The sequence below is a fragment of the Elgaria multicarinata genome, chromosome 12 (genome assembly GCF_023053635.1).
Source record: "Elgaria multicarinata webbii isolate HBS135686 ecotype San Diego chromosome 12, rElgMul1.1.pri, whole genome shotgun sequence".
Taxonomy (NCBI): domain Eukaryota; kingdom Metazoa; phylum Chordata; class Lepidosauria; order Squamata; family Anguidae; genus Elgaria; species Elgaria multicarinata.
In genome coordinates, this window is record NC_086182.1 from 37,093,265 (window position 1) to 37,117,038 (window position 23,774).

General features: G+C 63.2%; 1 protein-coding gene across 8 annotated transcripts in view; it reads right to left on the reverse strand.

Moving 5' to 3' along the window:
- Positions 1–15,226, reverse strand: part of PHLDB1 (pleckstrin homology like domain family B member 1) — a 32,560-nt gene extending 17,334 nt beyond the window's left edge. For all 8 annotated transcript variants that reach the window (XM_063138919.1, XM_063138918.1, XM_063138917.1 and 5 more), the window contains exons 1-5: positions 15,158–15,226; positions 14,173–14,296; positions 13,845–14,018; positions 4,397–4,522; positions 2,195–3,489 (exon numbers count right to left, since the gene is read on the reverse strand). In XM_063138919.1, the coding sequence (XP_062994989.1) occupies positions 2,195–3,489; positions 4,397–4,522; positions 13,845–14,018; positions 14,173–14,296; positions 15,158–15,217 (1,779 nt within the window). In that variant the 5' untranslated portion in view covers positions 15,218–15,226. The remainder of the gene's footprint in view (positions 1–2,194; positions 3,490–4,396; positions 4,523–13,844; positions 14,019–14,172; positions 14,297–15,157) is intronic.
- Positions 15,227–23,774: the final 8,548 nt, after the last annotated feature.

Here is a 23,774-nt window from a genome sequence, read left to right on the forward strand (position 1 = left end):
CCCCCGGTCTTTGACGAAAGATCCCGGCAACTCTCCCTCCGCCCTTGGAGAGCAGTGCCTCCCCCCCAGCCCCAGAGCAACTTCAGAGGTGTAGGGCAGAGGGTCCAGAGGGGATCCGAAGGGGCTTAGCAGGACAGCCCCCCCTCGCTGCCACCTGCTGTACTCACAGCGCCATCCCGAGTGACTCTCAGCGCCGTCATCCTGACTCCTGCGCCCCCCCCCTCCAGGCCCCTTCTAGCGAGGAACACAACCGCTGCCAGCCTCCCCCGACAAAGCCAAGCTCTCCCTCCCTCCCTCCCCACGTGACCACGAGGGAGCAAGACGACTAATGGCAGGGTGCGGGCCAAGCGCCAGCCCCCCCCCCCGCCTATTCCTGAGTTGTGCAAACAAGCAGCACATGTGAGTCAGTGCCCAGCCGTTGGCGCGACGGCCGGCCTGGGGGAAGGGAAGGCAGACGGCGCAAGATGGCCAAGCTCACCCCAGGCCAGGCAAGGAGCCGGCTGGGCCGGAGAGGACGGCAGCTCCGGCAGGGTGAGGGCGCACGGCCTCCACAACTTCACACGGGGGCCCAGAGGCCTAGCAGAGGAGCCAGGGTTCGACCCCTAAAAAGCCGCACCATACAGCCCACCGCCCACTCTGCCAGGGCTGGGGCCCTCCAGCAGCAAGAGGTGAAAGCAGCCGTTTCGATGGCAAGCCAGGACCGTCGAGAGCAAGCGAGAGGGCCCCTTCGCCACCCCCAGGGCGTGGCGGCCGCTTGGAAGGAGAGCCCCACAACAGGGCGACCAGCACCCACAAAGCCCAGGGAAACGTCGTCAGCCCAGGGAAAGAAAGGCGCACCAGGTTCTTTGCCAGGCACCTGTGCCACAAACCTGCCCCAGACATCCCGACAGAGGGGAACCGAAGGACGCAGAGCTCTGGAGAGTGGCTGGGAAGCAGCCTTGGCTCCACGCAAGCAAGGGCTCCTCTCTGGGCTCACTCTGGAACAAGCTTTTGGTCATTTGGGTGGGGGGAGAGGGGGAGGGCAGAGCATGCAAGGGAACGGGGCTGCCTCTTTGAACGGCGTGAGTTCTTCTGCCCCACACCAAGCTCACACAGTGGGGCCTGCCAGCACATCTGACTGCAGGAGAGAGGGGGTGCTCTCTCCTAAGGGCACCACTGTCCACTAGACCCTGCCAGCAAATTCTGAACGGGGAATCCTCAACCTCTGTGAGGGAAGGGCGCCATTCACGGCCCTGCAGGGGGGCTTCCGAAGAGCACGCTGGTGCTGACCCCAGGCACACGCTCTGGGGCAGGGCCAGTGAGCGGCTGGCAGTGGGACCTGGTGCCCAGGGGGCTGCGTCAGGGCATCCAAAGTGCTGCTCCTGAGGAGCTGTGGGCCCAGCCGGGTTTCTTCCAGGAACTTGTGATCTGCCTGCTTAAGGGCCCCTTGGCGCGGTGAGGGATCCCTGGGAGGGGAAGAGTTAACTCTAGGCAGGCAAAGCGAGGAACAAGAACGAAAACCCCTTGCGGGCAGCTGCAGCAGCGCATGCTCCGTGGGGGCCGCATGGGAAAGTCCCAGGGAGCAGGGAGCTTCCAGATCTGGAGCTACAGGCCCAGGTTCCCCCTCCTCCCAGAAGCACCCACCCCCACCCCGGATTCATCTGCAGAGGCCCCCACGCCCAGCGATGAACACAGGCTGGCCGGCCGGCCTTTCCATGCTTTGCGCAAGATCCGCACGCAACGGTCTGAAAGCCAAATGTTTCTGCCCCCACCAGCCCATTTGCCTGGCATGGCACCCCCACCCCACCCCACCCCACCCCACCCCACCCCACCCCCTGCACACAGCTCGGTAACAGGATCTCATCGTTGTGCGTGTGGGAAGCAGGAAATTCCAAAAACATGAAAATGACATTCCCTCCCAATAAAGAGCAGTCCAACTTGCACAAACCCAAATGGAAACCCCCAGGATTCCTCAGCCAGGTGGGCTCCAACTGCTGCCCCCACCCCGCCCCGAGAACGTCAGTTCCTTCGGCTCATCCCAGGGCCCCTTGTTCACTACGAAGGCCGACCCAGCTGCAGGCACTAACGCAGCTGGGCCCCCAAGGCCAGGCAGCCTCAGGCGCTCCTCCCCTCTGAGAGCCACGGCCCTCCGCCACCTCTCGCCCCACGGCAGTGGATGTGAGGCTCTGCCGTGCCCGCAGCTGCCCCGACTCACCAGCCGCTCCATCTCTTGCTCCCGCAGGCGCTCCTGGCGCTGCCACCGGTGGTACTCCAGCAAATCCCCCTCGGCGCCGCTGAGCTCGGAGATGCTGTGCTTGCGCTCCCGCATGGGTGCTCCCCCCAGCAGCTGGGCTTCCCCAGAAAACTTGCGCTGCGCCCGGGGGCTCTGGCGGGGCGAGGCGGAGGCCAGGCTGAGGGAGCCCAGGCTGGGGGCAGGGCTCAGGCCGGGGCCTGGCTTGCGCGGGGCAGCCTCTCCCCCCGCCGGCAGGATGGGCGACGGGCTGCGGCCCCGCAGGCAGGGCAGGGAGGTGGCGGTGGCAGCGGCAGAGGCCTCGTCGAGGGCCGCCCGCCGCCAGGCAGAGGGGCTCTCGCCGGCTTTGGCCTGTGGCAGGAGGGCCGGAGACGCCGCTCGGCGGGACAGCGCAGGGCTGGGCGGCGGCAGTTCTCGCATGCTCTCCAGGGGCCGCCGACTCAGCCGGGGGCTTTCAGGGGGCTGCAGGGCCCGGCCCGACTGCTGGACGCTCCCACCACCTGCCGCCTCCGACGCCTGGAGGCCTCGTCCCAGGCCTTGCCGCGAAGGGCTGGTAGGTGCCTCCCGGAAGGGGCTTGGGGGCCTCTCTTGAAGGGGCGCAGCCTTGGTCCGTGCAGTGGAGAGCGGCTGGAGCTTGGACGCCAGGCGTGGGCTGCCGGGCAGCTGAGCCCGAGGGCTGCCCGGCAGACTGTTGCTCAGTCCGGCGAGCAGCGTGGGCGGAGGGGAGCTGCGCTGGCCAGGGTGGGCGCTATCCCCAGAAGGCCGGGCCCTGCGGCTGGGCGTGGGGCTGGGGGGCCTTTCCGGCTTGGTCCTCCGCGCTGCCCTGGGGCTCCCTGCGTCCAGCCCCGCCCCGCCGGGGGGACTTAACATGGCATGGTTGTAGCTGGAGGAGCGGACGGGCACCACCGGCGGGATGGCGGGGCCCTGATCCTGGCTGCCGGGCGAGTGACTTGCGCAGCTGCTGCTACTGGCAGGGGACGAGAGCGGCGAGAAGGGCGGAGAGGTGTTCTCATAGCTGGAGCCCACAGACATGGCGCCGGGGCTCTGGGGGGGCGACAGCAGGTAGCGCCCCACCCGGCCGTTCGCGTCTGGCGACGGAGCGCTTCTGGGCAGGTGCTTGGCGCTGCCGCCTTCTTCCTCCAGCACCAGGGAGTCCATGATGTCCTGCAAGTCCCTCTCGATGGAGCTGACCAGGGCACTGTGACTCGGCCGGGAGGCCTTGGTTGTCTCTGGGTTGCCATTCACAAGGCTCTGCGACTCTGCAGAGGGAGGGAGGGAGGGAGGGAGGGAGAGCCCAGGAGTGAGAAGGGGCAAAGAGAGGGGGCTGCTCCTACCACCCCACGTTGGCGGAATCTGGGCTGAGCCACGCTCTGCGCCTGCTGCAGGGTTTCTTCCAGGAACATTGAAATACTTTTTCTGGAAGGAAGCAAGCAGCGGCCCAGATGCTCTGGACTCTGCCCAGGACACCAAGTTCCGAGCAGCCACAACATGGCCCAGTTTGCAACCTGCCCACTGAGTTCCAGGCCCCAACAGAACAGGACGGAACGGAAGATCAGGCCAGCATTCCGTTCACACACCGGTCAACCAGATGCCTGTAGAAAACCCACAAGTAGGACCCGGGTGCAACAACACACACCCTGTCCATGTTCCCCAGCAACTGATTACGTAGGCTCACTGTCTCTGATACCAGAGGTAGCATGTAGCTGTCAGGACTCGTAGCCGTGGAGAGCCTTCTCCTCCAGGAATGTATCCAGCCCCTCTTTAAAGCCATCCAAATTGGTGGCCCTCGCCACATCTTGTGGCAGCGAATTCCATGGTTTCACTCCACGCTGTGTGAAGAAGGGCTTCCTTGGACCTGTCTGGAATGTCCCCTCTCCCATCAGCTTCTAGGGAGGAGCCCCATTGGGGTTCTAGGAAAATGCCTCCCTCTCCACTTTCTCCACACCAGGTATCATTTTGTACAGCCACTCGTGGCCTGGGGACAGGGGAGGGTGTGCCGCTTCTGCCCCTCCCACGGCTAGCAGAGCGAGAGGTCCGTGGGAGCCTGAAGAGCCAAGGGCCACATGGCCGGCAGGGGCCCCACCTGAGCCAACCCAACGGTTTGGCCTGAACACTCTAACCCTGGGCCCAGCCCAGGCCTGGGTCCCCGCCTGGCCAGCTCCCCACCTGCTATGAGGCCATACTGGGGCGCAGGGCTTCGTCCCCCTCCGGGAATCATGCTTTTCATCCACTTGGCCTCAGCTGGGTGATTGAACCGAAGGAAGGTCGACTGGCCCAGGCAGATCATACAACCTGCAAACGGGGGGGGGGGGGGAGGGAGAGAGAAAGGGGAGGTGAGCAACAAGCAGCCGCCGATTTCTGCTTTTAACTGAAACGCCGATTAGCCAACTGACTGCTGAATTTTAATAGTTGCTGCTGTTTTACTGCTGGTATTAAAAGTATTGTCTTTATGTTATTGGTATTTTATTTTCATAACTGTTTGGATTCATTTTGTGAACCAGCTCAAGGGGAGCCCTCTGTCCAGAGAGGTGCCCTATAAACATATTCTTTACACCAATAAAACAGTTGATGTTCGAACACAACTGATTCTTAGAAGACCCCTCCCCCCACCCCTGTGCCCTCACGAACACACGAGGACACACACACACCCCGGTCTTTTCCTCAGGACAGAACTCCCAAGCAGGAGCCCTCTGGGTCCATTCGGTGGATTCAAAGCAACGTCTCTACGATCCTGGGATCCTGCCAAAAGGTGGGTGGAGGGGATAGAATCACAGAAGAGTCGAGTTGGAAGGGGCCTCTAAGGCCATCAAGTCCAACCCCCTGCTCAGTGCAGGAATCCACCTGAAAGCATCCCTGGCAGAGGGCTGCCCGGCTGCCTCTTGAAGGCACATGGGAGCTAGCCATCAGTCCCAGGGAATTCTGGGGGAAGGTCAGGGGTCACAGGGACAGTCAAATGAATGGGCCACCCTGGGCCCACAGGAGGCCAAGTGAGGCCCTAAGCTGGAAGCAGCAGCCACCTGCCAGGGGATTCCGAAGCAACGAGGCAGAATCAGGTGGGGGAACAGCAGCAATGGCCGGGCGGGAGAGGGCTGGGGCACGGGATGGGGCGGCTGGAAGACCCTTGAAGGCCTCACCCGCCCCCGCCCAACTTGCCAGCTCCCCACGGCACTTCTGCGGCGAGCTGCCTTGCACACGCGCCTGGTGTGACGCCGGCCTTGTGCGCTGGGGCTGAGCTGCAGAACTCGGCGCCGGAGGGAGCAACATTCCAGGATCCCTGGCTAGCAGACAAGCCAGCTCCTGCCTGCAGCTCCGAGGGAGAATGTGAGCGGCGTGCCAGGAGGTGTGGACATGCAGGCATGGAGGACGCCCCCCTCCCATGCCCTCGACCTGACACCCAGCTGCGCGGCCTCTCCAGACAGAGGCTGCTCAGGCCCCCAGGAGGGATTGGCGCTGATGCCAGGCTGGGGGCCAGGGAGGACGGGCAGTTCTTATCTTCTGCCTGGGCGGGATGGATCCACTGAGGCCCCACCCCATCGAGCCGTCTTCCCCCAGGAATTCTCAGCCCTCCGCCCGCCCTTGATCACATTACAGAGCAGGCAGTTGACGCTGCTTCTGCGGGGACGGGCTCCCCCCAAGTGACGCCAGGCCCTTGCCCTGTGGCGTCGTCCCCCCACCCTCAAGGCAAGGGCCGCCTCCTTCCGCCACAAGAGCCAAACCCACAACTCGTTCTGGTCTTGTGCTCACCCCGTGCCGGAGCCAAATCCCAGGGCCCAAGGCAGCTCCACGCTGCCACTCGCCAGCTGCTGGCGGAGGAAAAACAACCCTGATGTGCCTGAACCACAAAGAATGCTGTGTGCGCTGGCACCGCTTTTCCTGACCATTTTTGAAACAAACAAAAGAAATTGACGGTTGCTAAAAACGGAGCCTTGGGCGGCTCCATCATGAAACCGCCCAACCGGCTCCTGCCTTCTCCTCAGAGCCCTTGAGCCAAGCACGGCGTAGATCTCAGGCCAGGAAGCCGCCACGCCGGCTGCACTCCCTCTTGCCTCCTTTGTAACATGGGTGCCGGCACACGGCTTCCCAGAACAGACGGCCGACCGCCAGCAGCCTGCATTCCCTGATCCCACAAACAGCCGTCCTACTGGCACCCCAAGAAGGCTAGCGAATCCCATGAGGAGGAGCTACAGCAGACCCTCCACCAAGGGCACGACTCACCGCCACGCGCAAGGGAGGCCCTGGCCCAGGGCGGGCAACTTCCAGATATGGGCGGGCTGTAACTCCCGTCAGCCCCAGCCAGCCCCACTAATGGTGATGGGTGATGGGAGCTGCAGTCCAAAAACATCTGGAGCACCACAGGTTGCCCACCTCGGCCATGTGGGTGCCTGAAGGCACGCACCTGGCTCAGCCTCCTGCGCCGCGCCAGCTCTCGCGGTCTGCCTGGCGGCACATCTGCCGCAATACATCTGCGCTGGCATCACACGGCATCCCAGAAGTGAAGCGCATCAGGAGAGGGGCTGCGCCGAAGCCAGTGGAAAGGCTGCAGACTCTGGGCGGCAGCAGCAGCGGCGCCCCCCCCCCCCCCCGTCCACAGAGGGCCACAGGGCAGGAGCAGCCTGGCCCAGACATCATTTCCATCCTTGGCAGCCGTGGGGGCTGCAGACTCAAAGGGCCAAAATATTCCCTCCATGTATCCCTTCAGCAACGTTTACAACCGCTTTGATATCTTCATTGGAGATGTCACTGGGGTGGGGGCTGAGGCTATGAGTACATGGGGGCGGCTTTTCTGACCTCCCCGCCCAATGAGTTTGTGGCCAAGGTATGCTTTCGACCAGGGATGACCCCACCCCCCAGGCCACCTGCTCAGCCCACGAGCAGCCCTGTCCCAGGCGGCCTCATCTCTGCTTGCTCAGAATGGGCACGCCGCGGAATACGGAACAAGAGGGGCGATGCTCGAAGCACTCCAACTCCACAAATTCCAAATATTTGCAGAGAGGGAGAAGCCACTTCCCTCACAGAGGCCCTCTGCGAGAAGCAAAGTGAAGAGGCCTTCAGAGAAGAGGACGCTGCTGCTGCTGCTGCTTAATCCAGAGCCAAGGAGCCCCTGGACGTTTTCCCTCCAGAGGAAAAGGACCCCTGCAGCAACACCTCTGAAAGGGACACTTGACCGGCTGCAAGCCTCCTGACCCACAGCTGAACTGTAGAATGAAGCCCCCCACCTCTGTGTGGGGACAAGGTGAGTCTCCCCTTGGGGCCTGGCCTGGGAGAGCACTTGAGCCCCCTTGTCTGGGCGCAGCTTGTGGGGAGCTGTTCTCCTGCTCCAGGCAAGGCAAGGCAAAAGGCCTTGTGGCAAAGGACTCTTTCTCCCATGCCTGCCCGAGGGTGGCATTTGCAGGGCCACTGGCCACTCCATGGAGGAGGAAAAGACAGCTGTGGAGGTCCAGTGAGGCTCGGCAGGGCTCTCCACTCCCCTTCAAACCAGTATGGAGCCAGGAAACCTGGGCTGGGGGTGGGTGGGAAAGTGGGAGCAGCCCTGGCCTCTGTCCTGCTCCAACCCCTGAAGAGGCAGAAGTACGCAGAAGTGCCACAGAAGGAACAGGTGGCTGCAGGGAGAGTGGGCAGTGGCTCTAGCAGTCCCAGCGTGAGGCACGGCAGCTGGACCTCGGCCAGGGAGGGGGCAGCCAGGGGACGTCACGAGGGCTCCGGGATCCTTTCAGCACCAGAACTGCCACATGCCCAGTCGTGTGTCCCCCCCCCCCCCAACAATCTGCTCTATAAATCGCTCCACTCGCTGCTCCGCCAGCCGGCTTCACAGCATCATTGGGCCTTTGTGCTGAGATCTCAGAGATACATCACCGGGCTGCTGCTCCCCATCTGGACTGCGCGCGGGCGGGGGGGGGGGAATGGGGCACTGCCAAACCTTCCTCACTGGCACTTTTAAAATGCAGCCATGCATTGCAACCTTCATCTTAATCACAACAACCCCATCAAGTAGAACATTTTTTGCAAATGGGACACCACGGAGGCCAAAGAACAAAGGCTTCGCGGCCATCCCCAGATGCTCAGCAAGGCAGCCAGGTGTTTCAGACCTGAGAGGAGCCCCCGCACGCACGCACGCACGCACACAGAGCCTCCCAGAAAAAGGGATGGCGTGTTACCAGGCGACCTACATGGCCGTCAGGCCCGGCGGCTGCAGCCGGATCAGGAGGAGGCAATCCGCTCCAAGCCCACCGAGCCTGCAAGCGCCTCTGCCCCCACCGGCACCAAAAGCGCTTTTGTGTCCGTCCGCCCCCCCTCAGAGACCTGGGAGCGGCCCTAGCGCCGTCCCCCAGCTGGGCGCAACCTGCTCCTGACCAGCTGGGCATGAATGAGCAATCTTGTCCCGCGCCCACCCCGCCATGGCCGGGCTACAGCGCCCACCCACCCCCCACACTGAAGCGCCCCGAAGGAGGGAGGCTGGCTTCATCCCGGAGGGGGCCAGCGGGCTCCCCCCGGACCACAAGCGCCGCCGCCACGTCTCCCGACCGCGCGAGGGCGGCGATGCCCCCCCCCCGGACAACGGGGACCGCCCAGTCTGGAGCGAAAGACGTCCGTCGGGGACCAGGCCACAGCTCCCGCGACGTGGCTAGAAGCCCCCGGCCCATCGGCGCCCCCCCCCCCGCTAGCCCATGGCGCGTGCGCTCGGAAAGGCGCCTCGCTTCCTTTCTTGGGCCTTCCCGGTGCCGCTAGCACCCGTCCCCGCGGGAGCGGAACCCAGCCTCCCGGGCAGGCCCAGCCGGGTGGGGAAGGCGTCTAAAAATAGCTCCGGCGCCCGGCTGGAGAAGCGCCTACGGCAGGCAGGCAGGCCAGCCGGCCCGCGGCGGGGGGAAAGGGCCGCGATGGGAGGCACGCGCCCGCCCCGCTCGGGCACACTCACCGGCCACCGCCGCTCCGTATCTCCGCCTCGCCGTCCCCGCCCCGGCGCTGCCAAGGCCGGCCCCAGCTGGCGGGGTCTCGTCAGGGGGCGGCGGCGGCGGCTCCTCCTCCTCCGTAGCGCGCGGCCGGGCGGGGGCGGCGCGGCGCGGGTCCCAGCGGCCGGCGAGTGGGCGGGCGGAGGAGCAAGAGGAGGGCCGCCGGGCGCCTTTCCTCCTGCGGGCGCAGACGAGGGAGGCGCTGGGGACCGGCCGAGCCGCCCGAGTCCCCGCCCCGGCGGTCCTCCGGGCAGCAGAGCACCCCGCCCCCCGCGTCGCCCGGCCGAGGCCTCGCAGGCCCGGGCCGAGGCCGCGATGCTGGCGGCCTGCCTTCCAGGGCTGTTGCGAAGGGCCGCCCGTGAGGCAACGCGCGTCTTCTCGCGGGGCTCTTGGGCAGTGCTGCGGAAGGGCCGCTTGGCTCGCCTTCGGCGTGGCGGTTCGGGGGCTTTGGGCAGACTTACCTAGAAGGCGCCCGGATGAGCGAGGGACCAGCCGCGGCACCCGAGCGCGGTTGCGCCTCCCTCCCTCGCAGGGCAAGCGCGCACAACGCCACGTGTGGCTGCAGCGCTCCCCGCCTGCCTGCCTGCCTGTCGACGCTCCAAAGCGGGCTTGCCCCAAGAGGCAGCCCTCGCCCACCTGGCTGAAGAGCTGCACCCAGGGAATGGGCCCCTTCACGCCACGGAGACAAAGAGAAAGAAAAGAAGGCAGAGCCGTGCCGTCCCGTCCCGTCCCGCCCCCTCCGGTTCTCCTATCTGGCCGGGGGAGAGACAGCGAAGCAAGTGGACACCCAGGACCACAAGTGGGCATAGTAGCCCCGGCGGGCACAAAACACAGGTGGAGGAGATCCCCCTTGCAGGGCTGTTGCAAAGAGAAAGTTATTCTGCCGTTTTGCACACGCTGTTTAATCTTTTTGTTTCCACTATTTGGTTTTAACGTGTTGTCATCGTTTCTAGCGTTCTGTTAGCCACCCACAACCCTGTTGAAGGGCAGAGCAGGGCAGGGCAGCGCCCCCCCCCCCCGCAAATAAATGACACGATAAAGGAAACCAGACCACGCTCAGGAGCAAGAGAGAGGGCCGGCTCCTCCAAAAGGCCAAAGCAGCGGCCGCAGGCTGGCAGCACAAGCCATGCGAGGCCGGGAAGGGCACACTGGCAGGGTACAAGGGAGGGCCTGGGCGGGGGCATTTTCAGGGCTTCCGCCCCGCCTTTTCTCCAGTGCAGTAAGGGCCCTTTCCCCTCTGGCCCTCTGCCAGGCAAGGGGGTGGGGGGATGCTTGGGGACCCTGGCTTCCCCAGCTGCCGGGCCTCTGTTGCTGGGTGCATCAGTCAGGGCACATCTGGGGCTCCTGTGATGCCGCAACACTTGTGCCCTGGACAAGGAAAGTCCCGGGGGCCTGGACCCACCTGGGAAGGCCGCGGTGGCGGCTCCAGGGTCCTCTGGAGGCAGATGGACAGCTGCGGCCACTCTCTTCTCTCCCGCTCCGGTGCTGCTTCCTTCCCAATCCCACCCACGTGTGAGTTCAGCGCACAGTGTGTGTGTGTGTGTGGAGGGGAATTAGCCCATGTGAGCACATCTGTGTGCCTCTGCTCTCCGTTCCAGCCAGGCGCAAGAGAGTCTTCAGTGCCTGGCAGAGCGAGGGGGCTGTGGCTGGGACAGACTCAGTCATGGAGAGAAGTAGCTCAGCGATCTCCCTCTTGCTGCCCACGGGAGGCCTTAAAAGCGTTCCTACAGAGCTCTTTTTTCCAAGCTCTGATCAGGGGCGAGTGGTCGGGTGTGTGTGTGTGATTCAGGCAGGAAGCGTTGTCTTTGGAAAATCTGACCTGCAAATGAACCGCCCAGAGAGCTTTGGCTATTGGGCGGTATAAAAATGTAATACATAAATCAATCAATCAATCAATCAATCTCTGCTTAGTGATCCTACAGCACTGGGCTGCATGCGTGTGAGAAAGAGCCAGGGGAGCGCTCTGGAGAATCAGGGAGGGCTGCTGCGTGGGGAGGTCTCAAGCCCAAGAAGCCCCTTGCTCTGCAGAAAGCAGCGCTCCACACTGTAGTGCACGGATCAGCCCCAGACTGGCACTGCTCCTTCCGCAGGAGGAAAAGACGAGGCTCTGGCTGCAGGCTGAGTGGGGGCTTTGCGGTGCGTGTTGGGCCTGTGTGACTGTGGGCAAAGGGACCCAGGAGAAGCTCCAGAGGCACAGACAGCGAAGCCCCCGCCCTGTTCCACCAAGGCCAAAGCAGAGCAAGGGGTGGGGATGGGGGAGGCGGGCTGCTGTTGCCTAGCGGTGCCCCCAAGGGCAGGAAGGCCTCCCTCTCTCTCGACAGCCGCAGGATGCTATAATCTACCTGAACACGGAGTGACTCTGCTCCTATCAATTACTTTTGCAAATCTCAGAATTGGCTTGCTGCTAGCCAGTGGGCTACGTAAACCTGCAGCATCAGAAGTGAATCATCACTTCCAAATGAGCCGCCCCACGATGGTACAGCCAACGGCCCCTCCAGGCGACGCTGCAGTCCAGGAACCAAAGCAGGGTGCCTGGCCCCGTTCCGCCGTGGGGCTACTCCTTCCCAGCCCCATCCGCTTCACAGGGTCCTTGTGAGGGTAACATGGGATACGGCCGCATGCAGCACCTGAGCTCAAGAGCGGCTTGGCCAGGGTCAGCGCCCCCGCTGAAGGCATGCCTCTCAGAGCACCTGCTTGAGCTAGCTCTGTTATTGCAGCCATCCAGCCAGGATTCAGGGCTCACATTCAGCCCAGGTGCTTAGGTGAGACAGAGCGCCGCTAAAGCATCAGAGAGCTCCAAAGCCCCTCCCCCCAGAACCCCGTGCTCCAAAGAGGTGCCAAGCCCAGCCTGGCTGCAACAGCCGCTCCCTCCCGCCTGACATCGCGGTCAGGATCCACACAGGTGATTGAGGCCTCACTGCCGTTCCCACCCCTGAAATCATACGAGGGCCGCCAGCCGGCCTTGCGCTAGGAGCAGATGCAGGAAGGAAGCCCCGGAATCCGGGCCGGCACCTCCGTCCCTCCCTGGCCCCACGGCTCTTGGGCAGCACGGCTCTCCCCCACAGAGCCGGTTCCGTCAGCAAAGGCAAGCGCCTCGCCCCACAGCCATGGCAGGTAGGCAGGCAGGCTGTCCCTGCACCTCCCTAGGCTGGACGAGGAGCCCACCGGGGCGGCCCCACGCAGGCCTTCCCCCTCCGGCTGGAGCCACAACAGGAGCAGCACAGAGCTCCCTGCCCTGCTGCCTTCCCAGGAATGCCAGTTTGGCCTTTGCTGGGGAACAATCCCCTGCTGTGTCTGGCAGCCCCAGCGACAAGGACAGGCAGGCGAGCAAAGGCTGGCGGGCGTCTGTGTACTGCCCGTGAGTGGGGGAGGGGGAGCGCTCCCCTTCACTCCCTGCAGCACGTGGCCCAAGAGGCTGTGCTCCCTTCCCAACCCCTCCCCGGGCTCGGTTTTGCCACCGCCGTCGCCGCTTGTATTTGCTTGGTTTCCCTTGTTTGTGTCAGAGGGGCCTGCCCCCCTCCTTCCCGGCCAAGGACAAAGGGGGGCCCAGATGCCAGTGCAAAGCCTGTGCCTTGGGGGATCCCCAGCAGTGAACCTCCGCCAGCATCATCCCCCTCCCTCTTGGGTCTGGGCCTGCTGACCCAGGCCATCGGGGGTCACTAGAGGGGGTGCCAGACCCCCCAGGAAGGGGGCTCCCCAAGTCACCCTCGGCCCACCGCTGGGGCCTGGGGCCCCTAGCCACCTGCTTTGCTCAAGGGCCCCTGCACACAGGCCTGCTTGGTTGTCATTTGGTCCCACCGCAACTCCCAGGAAGCAACTTTTGTGTCTGCCGGCAACCTCATCCTGGCGAGCGGGGTGCTGGGATGTGTGCTGCGCAGAGCCCGACAGCAGCCCCTCCCTGCTGCTTCCGCAGGCCAAGGTGAGCCCAAGGCAGCTCTCCCCAAGGCAATGCTGAGCCGAGCTGAGCAGCGGACAAGCGCCGGATGGGCTCGCTGGCCTCCCCAGGCCTGGCCTGTCAGAGCTGCCTGGGCGTGCAATGGGGGCAAGTCAGCGAGGCTCTAGGCTACCTCCAGCCTCGGGAGCCACCTGCCTCTCCACGCCAGTGAGCGGATGGAAGCTCTTGCGCCCGTGTCCAGCCTCTGGGCACCTGCTGGGCCGCCACGGGAAAGAGGGTGCTGGGCCCATCCGATGGACGCTTGGTCTGGTCCAGCTTCAGGGCCCTTTTTATGTTCTTCAGCCAACGTCACTCCAGCAATTTCCTTGCCCGCAGATCACAGGTCCACGGCGGCCCAGGCACGGCCAAACCAAAGACCCCCCGGCCAGCTGCTATCAGCGCTGGAGCCATGCCTGAAACTGGGGAGTGGGCATAGCTGAGCAAGGCCTTGTCTCAGCTACTTCATGTGCAGCATGGCCAAGCCAAGCCAAGCCCCACCACCACCCACCACCCCATAAGCTATGGACCAGGCGAGCTCCACAACTCCAGCAAAAAGCAGGGCTGGGATGGACGTGTGTTGGTGCAGCAACTCTCCCCAGCAGCAGTGACCCTGGAAACAGTCTGGGATGCTTGGATACTGGGATCCCCCCATAACCCCTCAGCCCAGCAGGACATGATGGATTTGCCGTCCTCCAGTCCCTCCTCATGAAAGCAGGAGCAGCCGTCTCCTTACCTTGGGAAAGCCGCGTGGGCCGTGTGACTGCCAGGCTGTCAATGGCACATGGGTTCCCGCAAGGGTGCAGCGTGAGAGCCCCGCGCATGTTCTCGATGAAGCAGTGCTTGGGTGCCACCCCGGCCCCCTGCAGCACGATGTCCCCTGCAGCAGCGGAGCCCAGCACTGTTCTGCCTGCAAGAAGATGTGGCGGGTAAACAGGGGCTCAGCAGGGGGGAGTGGACGTGGGCCAATCCCTGCGTGGGCCCCTCCCGTGTGGCTCTGCCACCCTGCTGGCACCCAACAGGAGAAGCAGCTGCCACCCGCCCCGCCCCCAGCAGCCCCTTACCCTCTTCCAGAGGCAGGAGAGTGATGGCGGTGCTGAGGCGCCCACTGCCCAGGCTCACCAGGTGCGGCTTCTCGGTCTGCACCTTCAGGCCTTTGCCCATCTCTGTCAGGTCCAGAAGACTCTTCTGCAGGGCCGGGAAGAAGGGCTGTCAGTGGCTGCAGAGGTCCCTGCACCCTGGGGGCTGGTGGGAGCAGGAGCATGGCCAGGGCATGGGGCCAGCTGGGATTTGGGACAAGCAGGGAGGGGCTTGATGATGGGGGCAGGGAGGTGGAGGGGGACAGAGAGGGCTGCCCCAGTCACAGGGAGAATCCAGGCTTTGGTGGCTCAGTCTAATAGGATCACAGAGCAAGCCAATTAACCCGAAGGGCCTTATGGCCAATCCCCCTAACGAGACCACAGCAGGAGCCGCGGAGGGCAAGGACCCGGCCTGGCCGATCGAGGCCCTGCAGGCTTGGGAGCCGGGGAGGGGAGCTTCTTCGGGTCACTTCAGGCTGGAGCACACAGAGGTGGCAGCCGCAAGCGGGCCGCCTTGGCGTGTCAAGCTGCTGTCTGTCTTCCTACCTAGACGTGCAGCCCACCCTTCCGCCAGCTAGTTCCAGGGCAGCACACAGTAAAACACAAACCATCCAGTACAAAACAGTAGAGCAAATGGCTCATAATAAAAACAGCAATAAAGCACCACCTAAAATAACTGAAAACAGAGCTTTGGAAGTCTGGGGAAGTCTTAGCCCTTCGTCAGAAAAGGAACAAAGGTTGTGCTAGGCCAGCTGGGCTGGTGAGGGAGCTCCACACGTAGAAAAGGCCCTCTCTTTCCCAAGTCTCGCTCACCGGGTTGAAGTTAATAGCCCCCTCTGTTTACAAGCCATTCATTGACAGTAATTATTTCCCACTGTTCAGCCCTACCAGTTCTTACTTCTCACCACAAACAGATGCACAACAGACACCACCAAAGCTGCAGTTTAGCTGCCTCAGAGCATCCACTCACCTGAACAGGTGTTTGCACTCGGCAGGTTGGGCTAGCCAAATTGAGGTTAAAGGTCTCCATGGCAACAGTCCTCCTAGAGAAAAGGAGAGGGTCCAGATTTCTGGCCAAGAAGATCACCGGAGAGACCTCCCCCAAAGAAAGCCCCCCCCCCCCGCCCACCCCCACAACCATCTTGTCCTGACCTCTGGATGTAGGTCACTTAAAACAGAGCCTCTTCAAAGGGCGTAGAAGCAGAACGGGGATTCCAGTGATCTCAGGGCTTGGGAAGAAATAATGCTGGACCTGGGATTCAATGGGCGGCACCTGTCCACCCCCTGCCCGTCCTCCCCAGCTGTCTCATTTGCAGCTGGAATCTGGGTGGCCAACGCTGAAGGCAGGGGACCTCATGCCCCTCAGGACCCTCTGGCCTGATTACTGGAAGTACTGTTGCTCTACCAGTCACCAAGGATGCGGCCCGTGCATGGAAAGCAGCAGCACGCGAAGCTTTCCTGGCTCGCTGGTCTCATCCTCCAGCTTAGCTCACCCCATGGGCTCAGGATAGATCTCTGCCCCCTTCCTCCTCCAAGAGCCAGAGCGGATGGTCACAGCCCCCCCTCTACAGGCCATGCCCAACACTGCCCCGCCCTGCCCGAGCCCTCTGTGCACCCTTGCAGCGATGGCAGGACACAAGCAAAGGCCTGCTCGCCCCCCACCCCCATCAACACACGCACAGGTCCACCGGCTCTCCTCAACCTGCCCTGCGGAGGGAAGACCCCGCCTCAGCAGAAAAGCCACCGAGGGGGCCTGGCTTTCTGCCTCTGCCCCCCACTCCACCCCCAGATCCAGCAGCAGGTAGGCCGGGCTCAGCAGGAATGGCCTTGGAGGTGGGGGTGGCCGAGGGACTCCTTGATCCCTCGCCGCCTCCTCCTTCTCCTCCCTTCTCCCAGAACCTCCAGAGCCGGGGCCAGTTGCAAGCCCTGACAAGCAGCCTCTGTTCTGGAGACGGGGCGGGGGCAGGGGGAGGGCGCCCCACCTTGCCAGCGACAAGGCGCCTTTCTTCTCCGGGCTGCCAGAGAATGAGGCCGTTGTGTGGCGGGGAGCGGCTGGCAGCTAATGCCAAGTGGTCAGCGTCAGGGAGGCTGGCCGGGTGGCTGCAAGCTTCCCTTTCGGCTTGGGGAGTGAGGGGGTTCCTGCTCCCGCTGCACCCCCCTCCTGAAAAGGGAAGGTGAGAGAGAAGGGAGGAGGGGGAGGGCAGACTGCCTTTAGCCTCCAGGAGTCACTTGCCCCCTCTCGGGACTGAAGGGCCTCCCCCCACCCTGGCAGCCTGTGCTTGGCCTGTCCCCTCTCCCTGGGGAGGCAGCCTGGGAAATGAGGGGGCAACAGCCCTTGTCTGAAGCTGGGCCAAGCCCAGGCTGCCCACGGCAGCTGACCGCCAAAAGGCCTGTGGAGCAAGTGACAGAGAGAAAGCCTGCAGGGGGGCCCAGGGGGCCACCCCAGATCCAACCAGGCAGGGGCAGGCATCGCTGTGCCCACCCCGGACCATCACGCAAGGCTGTCGGCCACAGAGGGAGGGAAGGAGAGCCAACGGCGGTGAGCCTGCCCAAGCCAGCTGCAAGGCAAGGGAGAGGCGTGTTCTCTGCCCCACCCCCCAGTGCAAACCACTCACCCCCCACCAGGCCTGCGGAGCCAACAAAAGCCCAGGAAGCCCAGTTGGCCCCCAAAGAGGGGCGCCTGGCCCAGAAGACTCACCCCAGAGGCAATCCAAGAAGCGCCTCCGGTCCTGGAGGGGCAGCCTAGCGCCTGCCTCTCCCCCAACCACAGCTGGGAGGCCCTGGCTGCCAGTTCCCCTGGCGCTGCCACCGGAGGGCCTGAGTCACTGGGAGGAAGCGGCCCTTCCTGTCCCGTTCTCAGACTCTGGCGGCCCAGTGATGAGGGAGGGCCTGGGTCACTGGTTGCCAAGGCGACAGGCAGACAACAACAACAACAAGGGCAGCATCCACTTCCCCTCGGAGAACCCGCGAAGAGAGGCTGCCCCCCCCCGCTCCCTCTCCCCCCTCTCCACACCCCAAGGGCCAGATGCCTCCTTCGAGGTCCAGTCCGGAGCCCAGCATGCGGGCTGTTAACGCCTTGTGGCCGCGCAGGGGTTTTGGCCGGCCCCTCCCTCCACCCCAGCCAGCCAAGCTGATGGGGAGGGAGCCTGGGGGTGGGGGTCACAAGCCGCCCAGTCCTGTGCGAAAGGGGAAGGAGAAAGCCCACCATGGCTCACGGGCATGTGGGCTTCCTTGCAGACTCACTTCCAAGGCATTGCAAATCCTGAAACGTTGCGGATTTGAAGTTGCCACCAGATAAGGAGAAACATCAGCCTCCAAGAAGAGACTGACTCAGCGTCCCCGGTGGCTCAGCCCTGCTAGCCAGAAATGGTCCCAGGAAGGCCTGACCTGTCCTTGTGAAATGCAGCAGAAGGAGACAGTTGGAGAGGAACCCCCCAGCCCCCCAACGCAGCCCCCACGGCCCCTGTCCTGGGGCAGGTCGGAGAGCCCCCGCCTGCCCTCCTTCGTTTGGGCCTCGCTGGGAGCATCAAGGGCAGCTGCTCTGCAGCCCCCACCCAGGCACCGAGGGGGGCACTGAGTGGCCTGCAGGGGCAGGGCGGCCCTGAACCCAGCACCAGGGGCAGGGCGGCCCTGAACCCAGCACCAGGTAGTGGGTGCCAGGCCGTCCCTTTGTGCTTCCGTCGAAGGAAACTCAGGGAGCTCAGCCCCCAAGCCCTCTTCCGCCATCCACACTGGAGATCTTGCGGGGGCTGTAAGGGTCCTGAAAGCAAGAGGCTCGGCTCAGCTCAGCTCAGCTCCCCCCCTGCCACCAGGGCTAAGGGCTGCTGCTGCTGTGCTCCTCCTCCACTGTGGCAGTGAGTTCCACAGCATCACCAAGGGCACTGCAGCAGCAGCAGCAGCAGCAGCAGCAGCAGCAACGCACGGCTCCGCCCACGCACACTGCCAGGCGCACCGCAGGGGAACCTTTCCAGAAGGGTCTGCAGCAGGCCAGCTTCCCAGCTGGGAATGGCATTGCTCTCTTTGGGGGCAGCTCGGTTCCCCTGGCTTTGGACACGGCCCCGTGAAGCGGCCCCAGATCCTGCCCCCCCCCCCCCCGGGTGGCACAGCCGACCCAGGCGAAGAAGACACGTGGCTGCCTCCACTCTGCAGGCACCACAGCCTCCCCGAAACTGCCCGCACAGGCGAGCCCAGCCGCCGCCGCCGCCAGTCCGAAATCAGCAAGCCTCAGATCCGTTCCACAGGCACCGCGCGGAAGAGAGAAGAGGGGAAAGAGAGTGCAGTTCGCCCCGAAGGCCCCCTCCCCCACCGGCAATCAGAACTTTTGTCCCAAATCGCGGAGGGGCTATTTGCGGCCACTTGGTGATGTGGAGGGGGCTGCCACCTGCACATGCTCAGAAACTCCCCCCCCCCATCACCAAGTGGCCGCAAACAGGCGCGGGTGCGGGGTCTGGCTCCGAATCAGGCCCCCTCGGGTGGCACCTGAGCCCCCCTTTCTCTGCCGCCCCCGCTCCGCGAGGCTCGGCGGGTCCCAGTCGCCCCTGCCCGCTCCCCTCCGCCCAGAGCGTGCAGGTGGGCTGCTCTTCTCGCGCGCTCCGCGGGGCGACGGGCCGCGCGGATTGGGGAGAGCCGCGAGCCGGGAATGTGCCACGTCCAGGCGGGCGGGCGGGCCGGCGGGCGAGGAGTCCTCCGGGCGCCGTCTCCCGCCAGGAGCCACCTGTCCCCCCCCCCCCGTCGGAGACAGAGCCGGGCGGAGGATCGCCAAGCTACCGGGACGATGCGGGGGGGGGGCTCTGGCTGCGCGGGCGCCTACCAGACCGGCGAGTGGGGGGGGGGGGGTCCCTGCCCAAGCCGCCGCGTATCCAGAGAGCCCCGTCGACCCCCCACCGCTTCTTGCGTACCTGTTGGCGGCGCCGACCGTCCGGCCGCTCTCGCCTCTGCTCCGCGTCCGCCGCCGCCGCCGCCGCTCCGTGCGTCCTTCCGAGCGGAGCGCCGTGAGCCGCCGCCCCGCCCGGGCTCGTGGGTCGTGCCGCCCCTCGCGGGCCCCTCCCGCCGGCCTGGGCTCGGGCTCGGGCTCGACCCCGGGGGCAGCGCTGCTGCTGCTGCTGCTGCTGCTGCTGCTGCTGCTGCTGCAACCGGAGAGGCGGCGGCGGCGGCGCTGCCTGCAACCCGAGCCTGCGGTGCCGCGGCCGGAAAGACAACGCGCCGCCGGGACAAAGCGAGGCGCCGAGGCGTGGGCCGGGCTTGGGACGCGGCCTGGGGCCCAGCACCGCCTCCCCGCCCCGGCCTCCCCGGGCCTCGCCCCCCGCCGCCGCGGCTGCCTACCTAGGAGCGGGGAAAGCCCCCTTCCAGCGCTGGAGTTGCAGGTGCGCGCTTTCTTCTCGTTTTCTTGACGCGCAGCGCCTTCTGTGCTAGACCGGACCGGTGCTGACTCCACGTCAGTGGTCCGGAGCAGATCCCATTTCATCCCCGGCGTTGGGGTGGTGCGAGGATTCAAGCGACCCGAAAGCGCAAAACTGCGCCAGCCCAGAGTCGCGCCTTGGAAAAACTGGGCTCGCGGGGTGGGGCTGGGTGCGGGGCCGTTCTGGGCTGGCCCTGGCAGATCAGCAGCCGAGACGAGGACGGGAAGACTGGCGAGTGAAGGCGGCGAGGGAGAGCGCGGCGCTGCCCTTCCCGCAGAGCCATCGAACGCTCCCCCCCAATCCAAAGGCCATGAGGTCCAGGGCCTCAAATGCCCTCCGGTGCCCCTGGCCCAGCCCACCACTGCCTAGAACGTGCAATTGGGGCTGGGGGCAAAGCGGGGGCTTCTTGAAGGGACACCGAGAGCGCCACCGCCCCCTGGGTTTGGGGCGCTGCCTGCATGTGGCTCCCAGTGGTGGTGGGGGGAACACCCACCCCCCCCCCCCGCGCCCTCCAGCCCAGCTGCCACTGGATGGGCGCCTGAGGATGGAGGGATGGAGACGAAAGGGATGAAGCTCCAACTCCGAAGACAAGGCCCTGCCGAAGAGCAGGGCGGTCAGAGGGCGCAGCGCCCACCTGCGTCCCCTTGGCAGGGCCCCTCCACCTGGGCAAGTGGAACGAGCATCACCTTCCTGCTCCGCCCTCCCTTGTGAGTCAGAGGGCAGCACCAGCAGCCTCTTGAATGAGAGAGATGTATTTGTAACTTGCACTGCTACCGCACACCTGTGCATTTTGCAGGTGCGCACACATGCGCTGTCACTGCGAGTCCACATTCCAAGACAGCGTGGGGGAAAGAAGCAGTTTTTCGCTGCGGACCAGATTGGTTGCTGCATTGGGGTTACACTTTCAGAGACAAATGTTTCATGTCGCTTTGCCCCGGTGAGATCTTTGTGAAGTATGTGAAGTGGGAGAGTTTCCAATATCACCACCTTCATCACTGTGATGTTAGTATGAGTGGCTGCTAATGCAACTTTTGTTGGACTTTTTTTTGAACTGCAGAAATGTTCTTTTAGAACTACACAGCTACACGTGGTTGCAAATTCTAAACACCTCTGAGACAGACTTGCCTCCTCAACCCCCATGAGCTGCATTATTTTCCACCACAAGCCAAGGAGGCGTTAGGGAGCAGCCAGCAGGGGGCAGCCTGTGGCCCTTCCTGCCCTTGCTTTTAAGCTTCCCAGGAGGAGACCCTGCCGGCTGCTCCTGGGAACAGGATGCTGCCCCTCCTTGCTTACATGCAGCAGGGCGGAGGCTGTTCAGTTCGAAAGGCCAGGGGTCGCCTGCCCCACTCCCCAGCTGTTAGTCGCTTGCTCCTGACCCTGCTCAAGAGCCATGCCTGCCTGCCTGCCTGCCCACCCTTCTGCCTTCCACTAAAGCTAGGCAAACACCCCCACAACAGGTGCTTTTGGTGGCTCTTGGCTATAGAAAACGGGTAGCAGCAAGTAGTCGCCACCCCTCACCCACCCCTCATGATCACAACAGCTCTGCCTGGCCCATCTCATGCTGAGTGATTTGGGAAGAAACTTCTGGGGAGAAACGTGGGAGGGATGGGAACTGGAATGCGCCAAGACGCAGAAGCAGGGCCAAAGGCAACGTGGGGAATTTTCCTGGCCCTGTTCCTTGCCCTGAGTCATGGGCCTGGGGTGGCCAGGGCAGCCCAGACCCGCTGCTGCTGCTGCTGCTGCTGTGCAGTGAAGAGGCACATCGTGGGCCCAGCAGGAGAAGCAGCTGCAGAGCCGGGCGAGGCCTGATCTCCAGCCCCCAGCAAGCACGCTAAGCCAGCAGCAGAATGACGTCCAGCGCAACGCAGCAGCACCCCCCCATTTCCCACAGTCTGGACACACAGCCACATCTGGAACCCATCACCCCCACGCTCTTTGTTACACAACAGGCTGCACAGCTGTGTATACCAGAGACATCAGGAACATGAGGTGGCAGCAGCAGCAGCCTCAGCAGGCCTTCCAGGAAAGGGACCCAACAGCACAGCTACCAGCGTCCGTGTTCCTAGAGAGCAAGCAGGCAGGAATGCGTAGCCTGCCCATCTGCCAGGGGGCGCGAACAGCCTTCCTGCTACGCCCACCTAGTCCAGCCAAGGAGCCGGGTCCCACTCCCAAGAAAGAGCACGCCAAAGAATCTCAAACACTTCCCAGCTAAAACAAATTTGCTCACTCAAAAAACAACCTAATTATAGCCAAACATTGCATCATCCAGAGTAAGGGGGGAGTTTTTCCCACTGGCCATCCCTTTTCAAAGTCACCTCAGTTCCACTTAAAAAAAGATGACCCACAGCAGGCAGAGGGAGGGAGGGGCATCCGCCCTCCACGGTCTGTGAAGATGGGAGAAGTGGAGAAACGGGGAGCCAGCACCACTGGTCCGCATGCATTCAAATGCAGCGCAGATTCCAGCAGGAAGTTGTCCCCGCGGGGCTTTCAGCGTGCAAGCCTTCGATCTGGGCCCAACCCACCTGGCTTGGCTGCATCCGACTCTTTCTGCTCTACTGGATACAGGTGAGGTGCTGACTTTACCTGTTTCCACCTTATGCTGGAGAGTGAAGAACCTGAAGAGAGCTGGGGTAATCCAGCCACAAGGCGCTGAAGTGTGCTATGTGGCACTTGCTGTGCCTCGCAGATGCTAGTCCCCGAGAAGGGTGGCACATAGCAGCAATTCTGCACCAGAACCTGTCAGGACAGCAGCACCGCTCAGAGCTTGAGGAAACTAGGTCCATCTGACAGGAGCGCTCCAGGGCAAATAAAGGCAAGCTGGCACCCTCCGATATTTTGGACAGCCACCCAAAAACTTCAGCTGACCCAAAATAAGGCAACAAAATTGTTGGGCCCTGGTCGACAGCTGTTTGGCCACTGTGTGGACAGAATGGTGGACTAGACGGACCCTCGGTCTGACCCAGCATCAGGGCTCTTCTTCTGCTAAGAGGGGCTAGTTGACATATTGTGCCCAACCTGCTTTGTGATCTATACTGGCTTCTCATCTGTTTCGGAGCCCAATTCGAAGTGCTGGCCTTCACTTCCAGAGCCCTAAAGTCCTTGGACACAGGGGGCCCCACGATTGTGGGAAACCCTCCGGAGGCTTGACTGGTGCCTACGTTGCAGTCTTTTTGGCACCAGCAGATGCCCTTCGAATTTCCTCAGGCTTTTTAGTCACCGTTTTGCTTTTCAGTGTGTGATTGTTTTTAGATCTTTACTCTCCTGCAGGCTTTTTCTCGTTTGATTCCACTATAAACTTTTAAGGATTCTGTATTACGTTTTTTCATGTCGTATTGTATGGTTTTATTTTTTGAGGAACACCCAGAGAAGTTTGGCTATTGGTGGTATAGAAATATAATACATAAATCAAACTCCTAGACTCCCAGATGACGGCCCTGTTGGCTCGGGCCGATAGAAGTTAGATTCCAAAACATGGAGGGCACCAGTAGTCCACCACCGCAGGAGCGTTTCAGGCATGGGGGGGGGTCTTTCCCCAGCCCTACCTGGAACTGCTGCCAGAGACCATCCCTGGACCTTCTGCCTGCAAGGTGGGGGGCTTTGGTGCTTCACACAGCATCAAAGGCTGCACCTGAGGCAACTCCCTTGTACTCCACATACATTTCTATGCAGGTCAGACATTGGGTTTTGCTTAGATACCGCATATGAGGGTGGAATAAGAAGGAAGAACGCAGGAAGGTCCACGTCCTACACTTTCACATGCAAACCTGGCTCTTTTACAGCGCTCCCCCTCCCCCACCATACAAGAAGAGCTAGGAAGCCGCTTCCTGAAAGACAGCCTGAAGTTGTCAGGCCACGGCGTGGGGGCCCTTGCATGGCCGTGGCAGCTCCGTCTCTTCTTTCTACTCTACAATTGTCACCGGGCAGCCACTCGGGACGATGGCCACAGCCACGGCAGATTCAGGGCAGGGTGTGCATCCCGTTCAGCTAGGGAGCTGGGAGACCATTGCTGCTGCTCACACAGCCGAAGTCTCGAACTGTTCTCTCTTCCACCCCCCCACCCCAATCTCTCTGCCTCAAGCCCCACCCCCTCTCTCACCCCCCCACACTGCTGAGCTGCCCACCAGCCAAAACGCATCAAGCTCCCCTGGGGGCCTGCCTTGTATTTAGCCCCCAGCCCTCTCATAACAT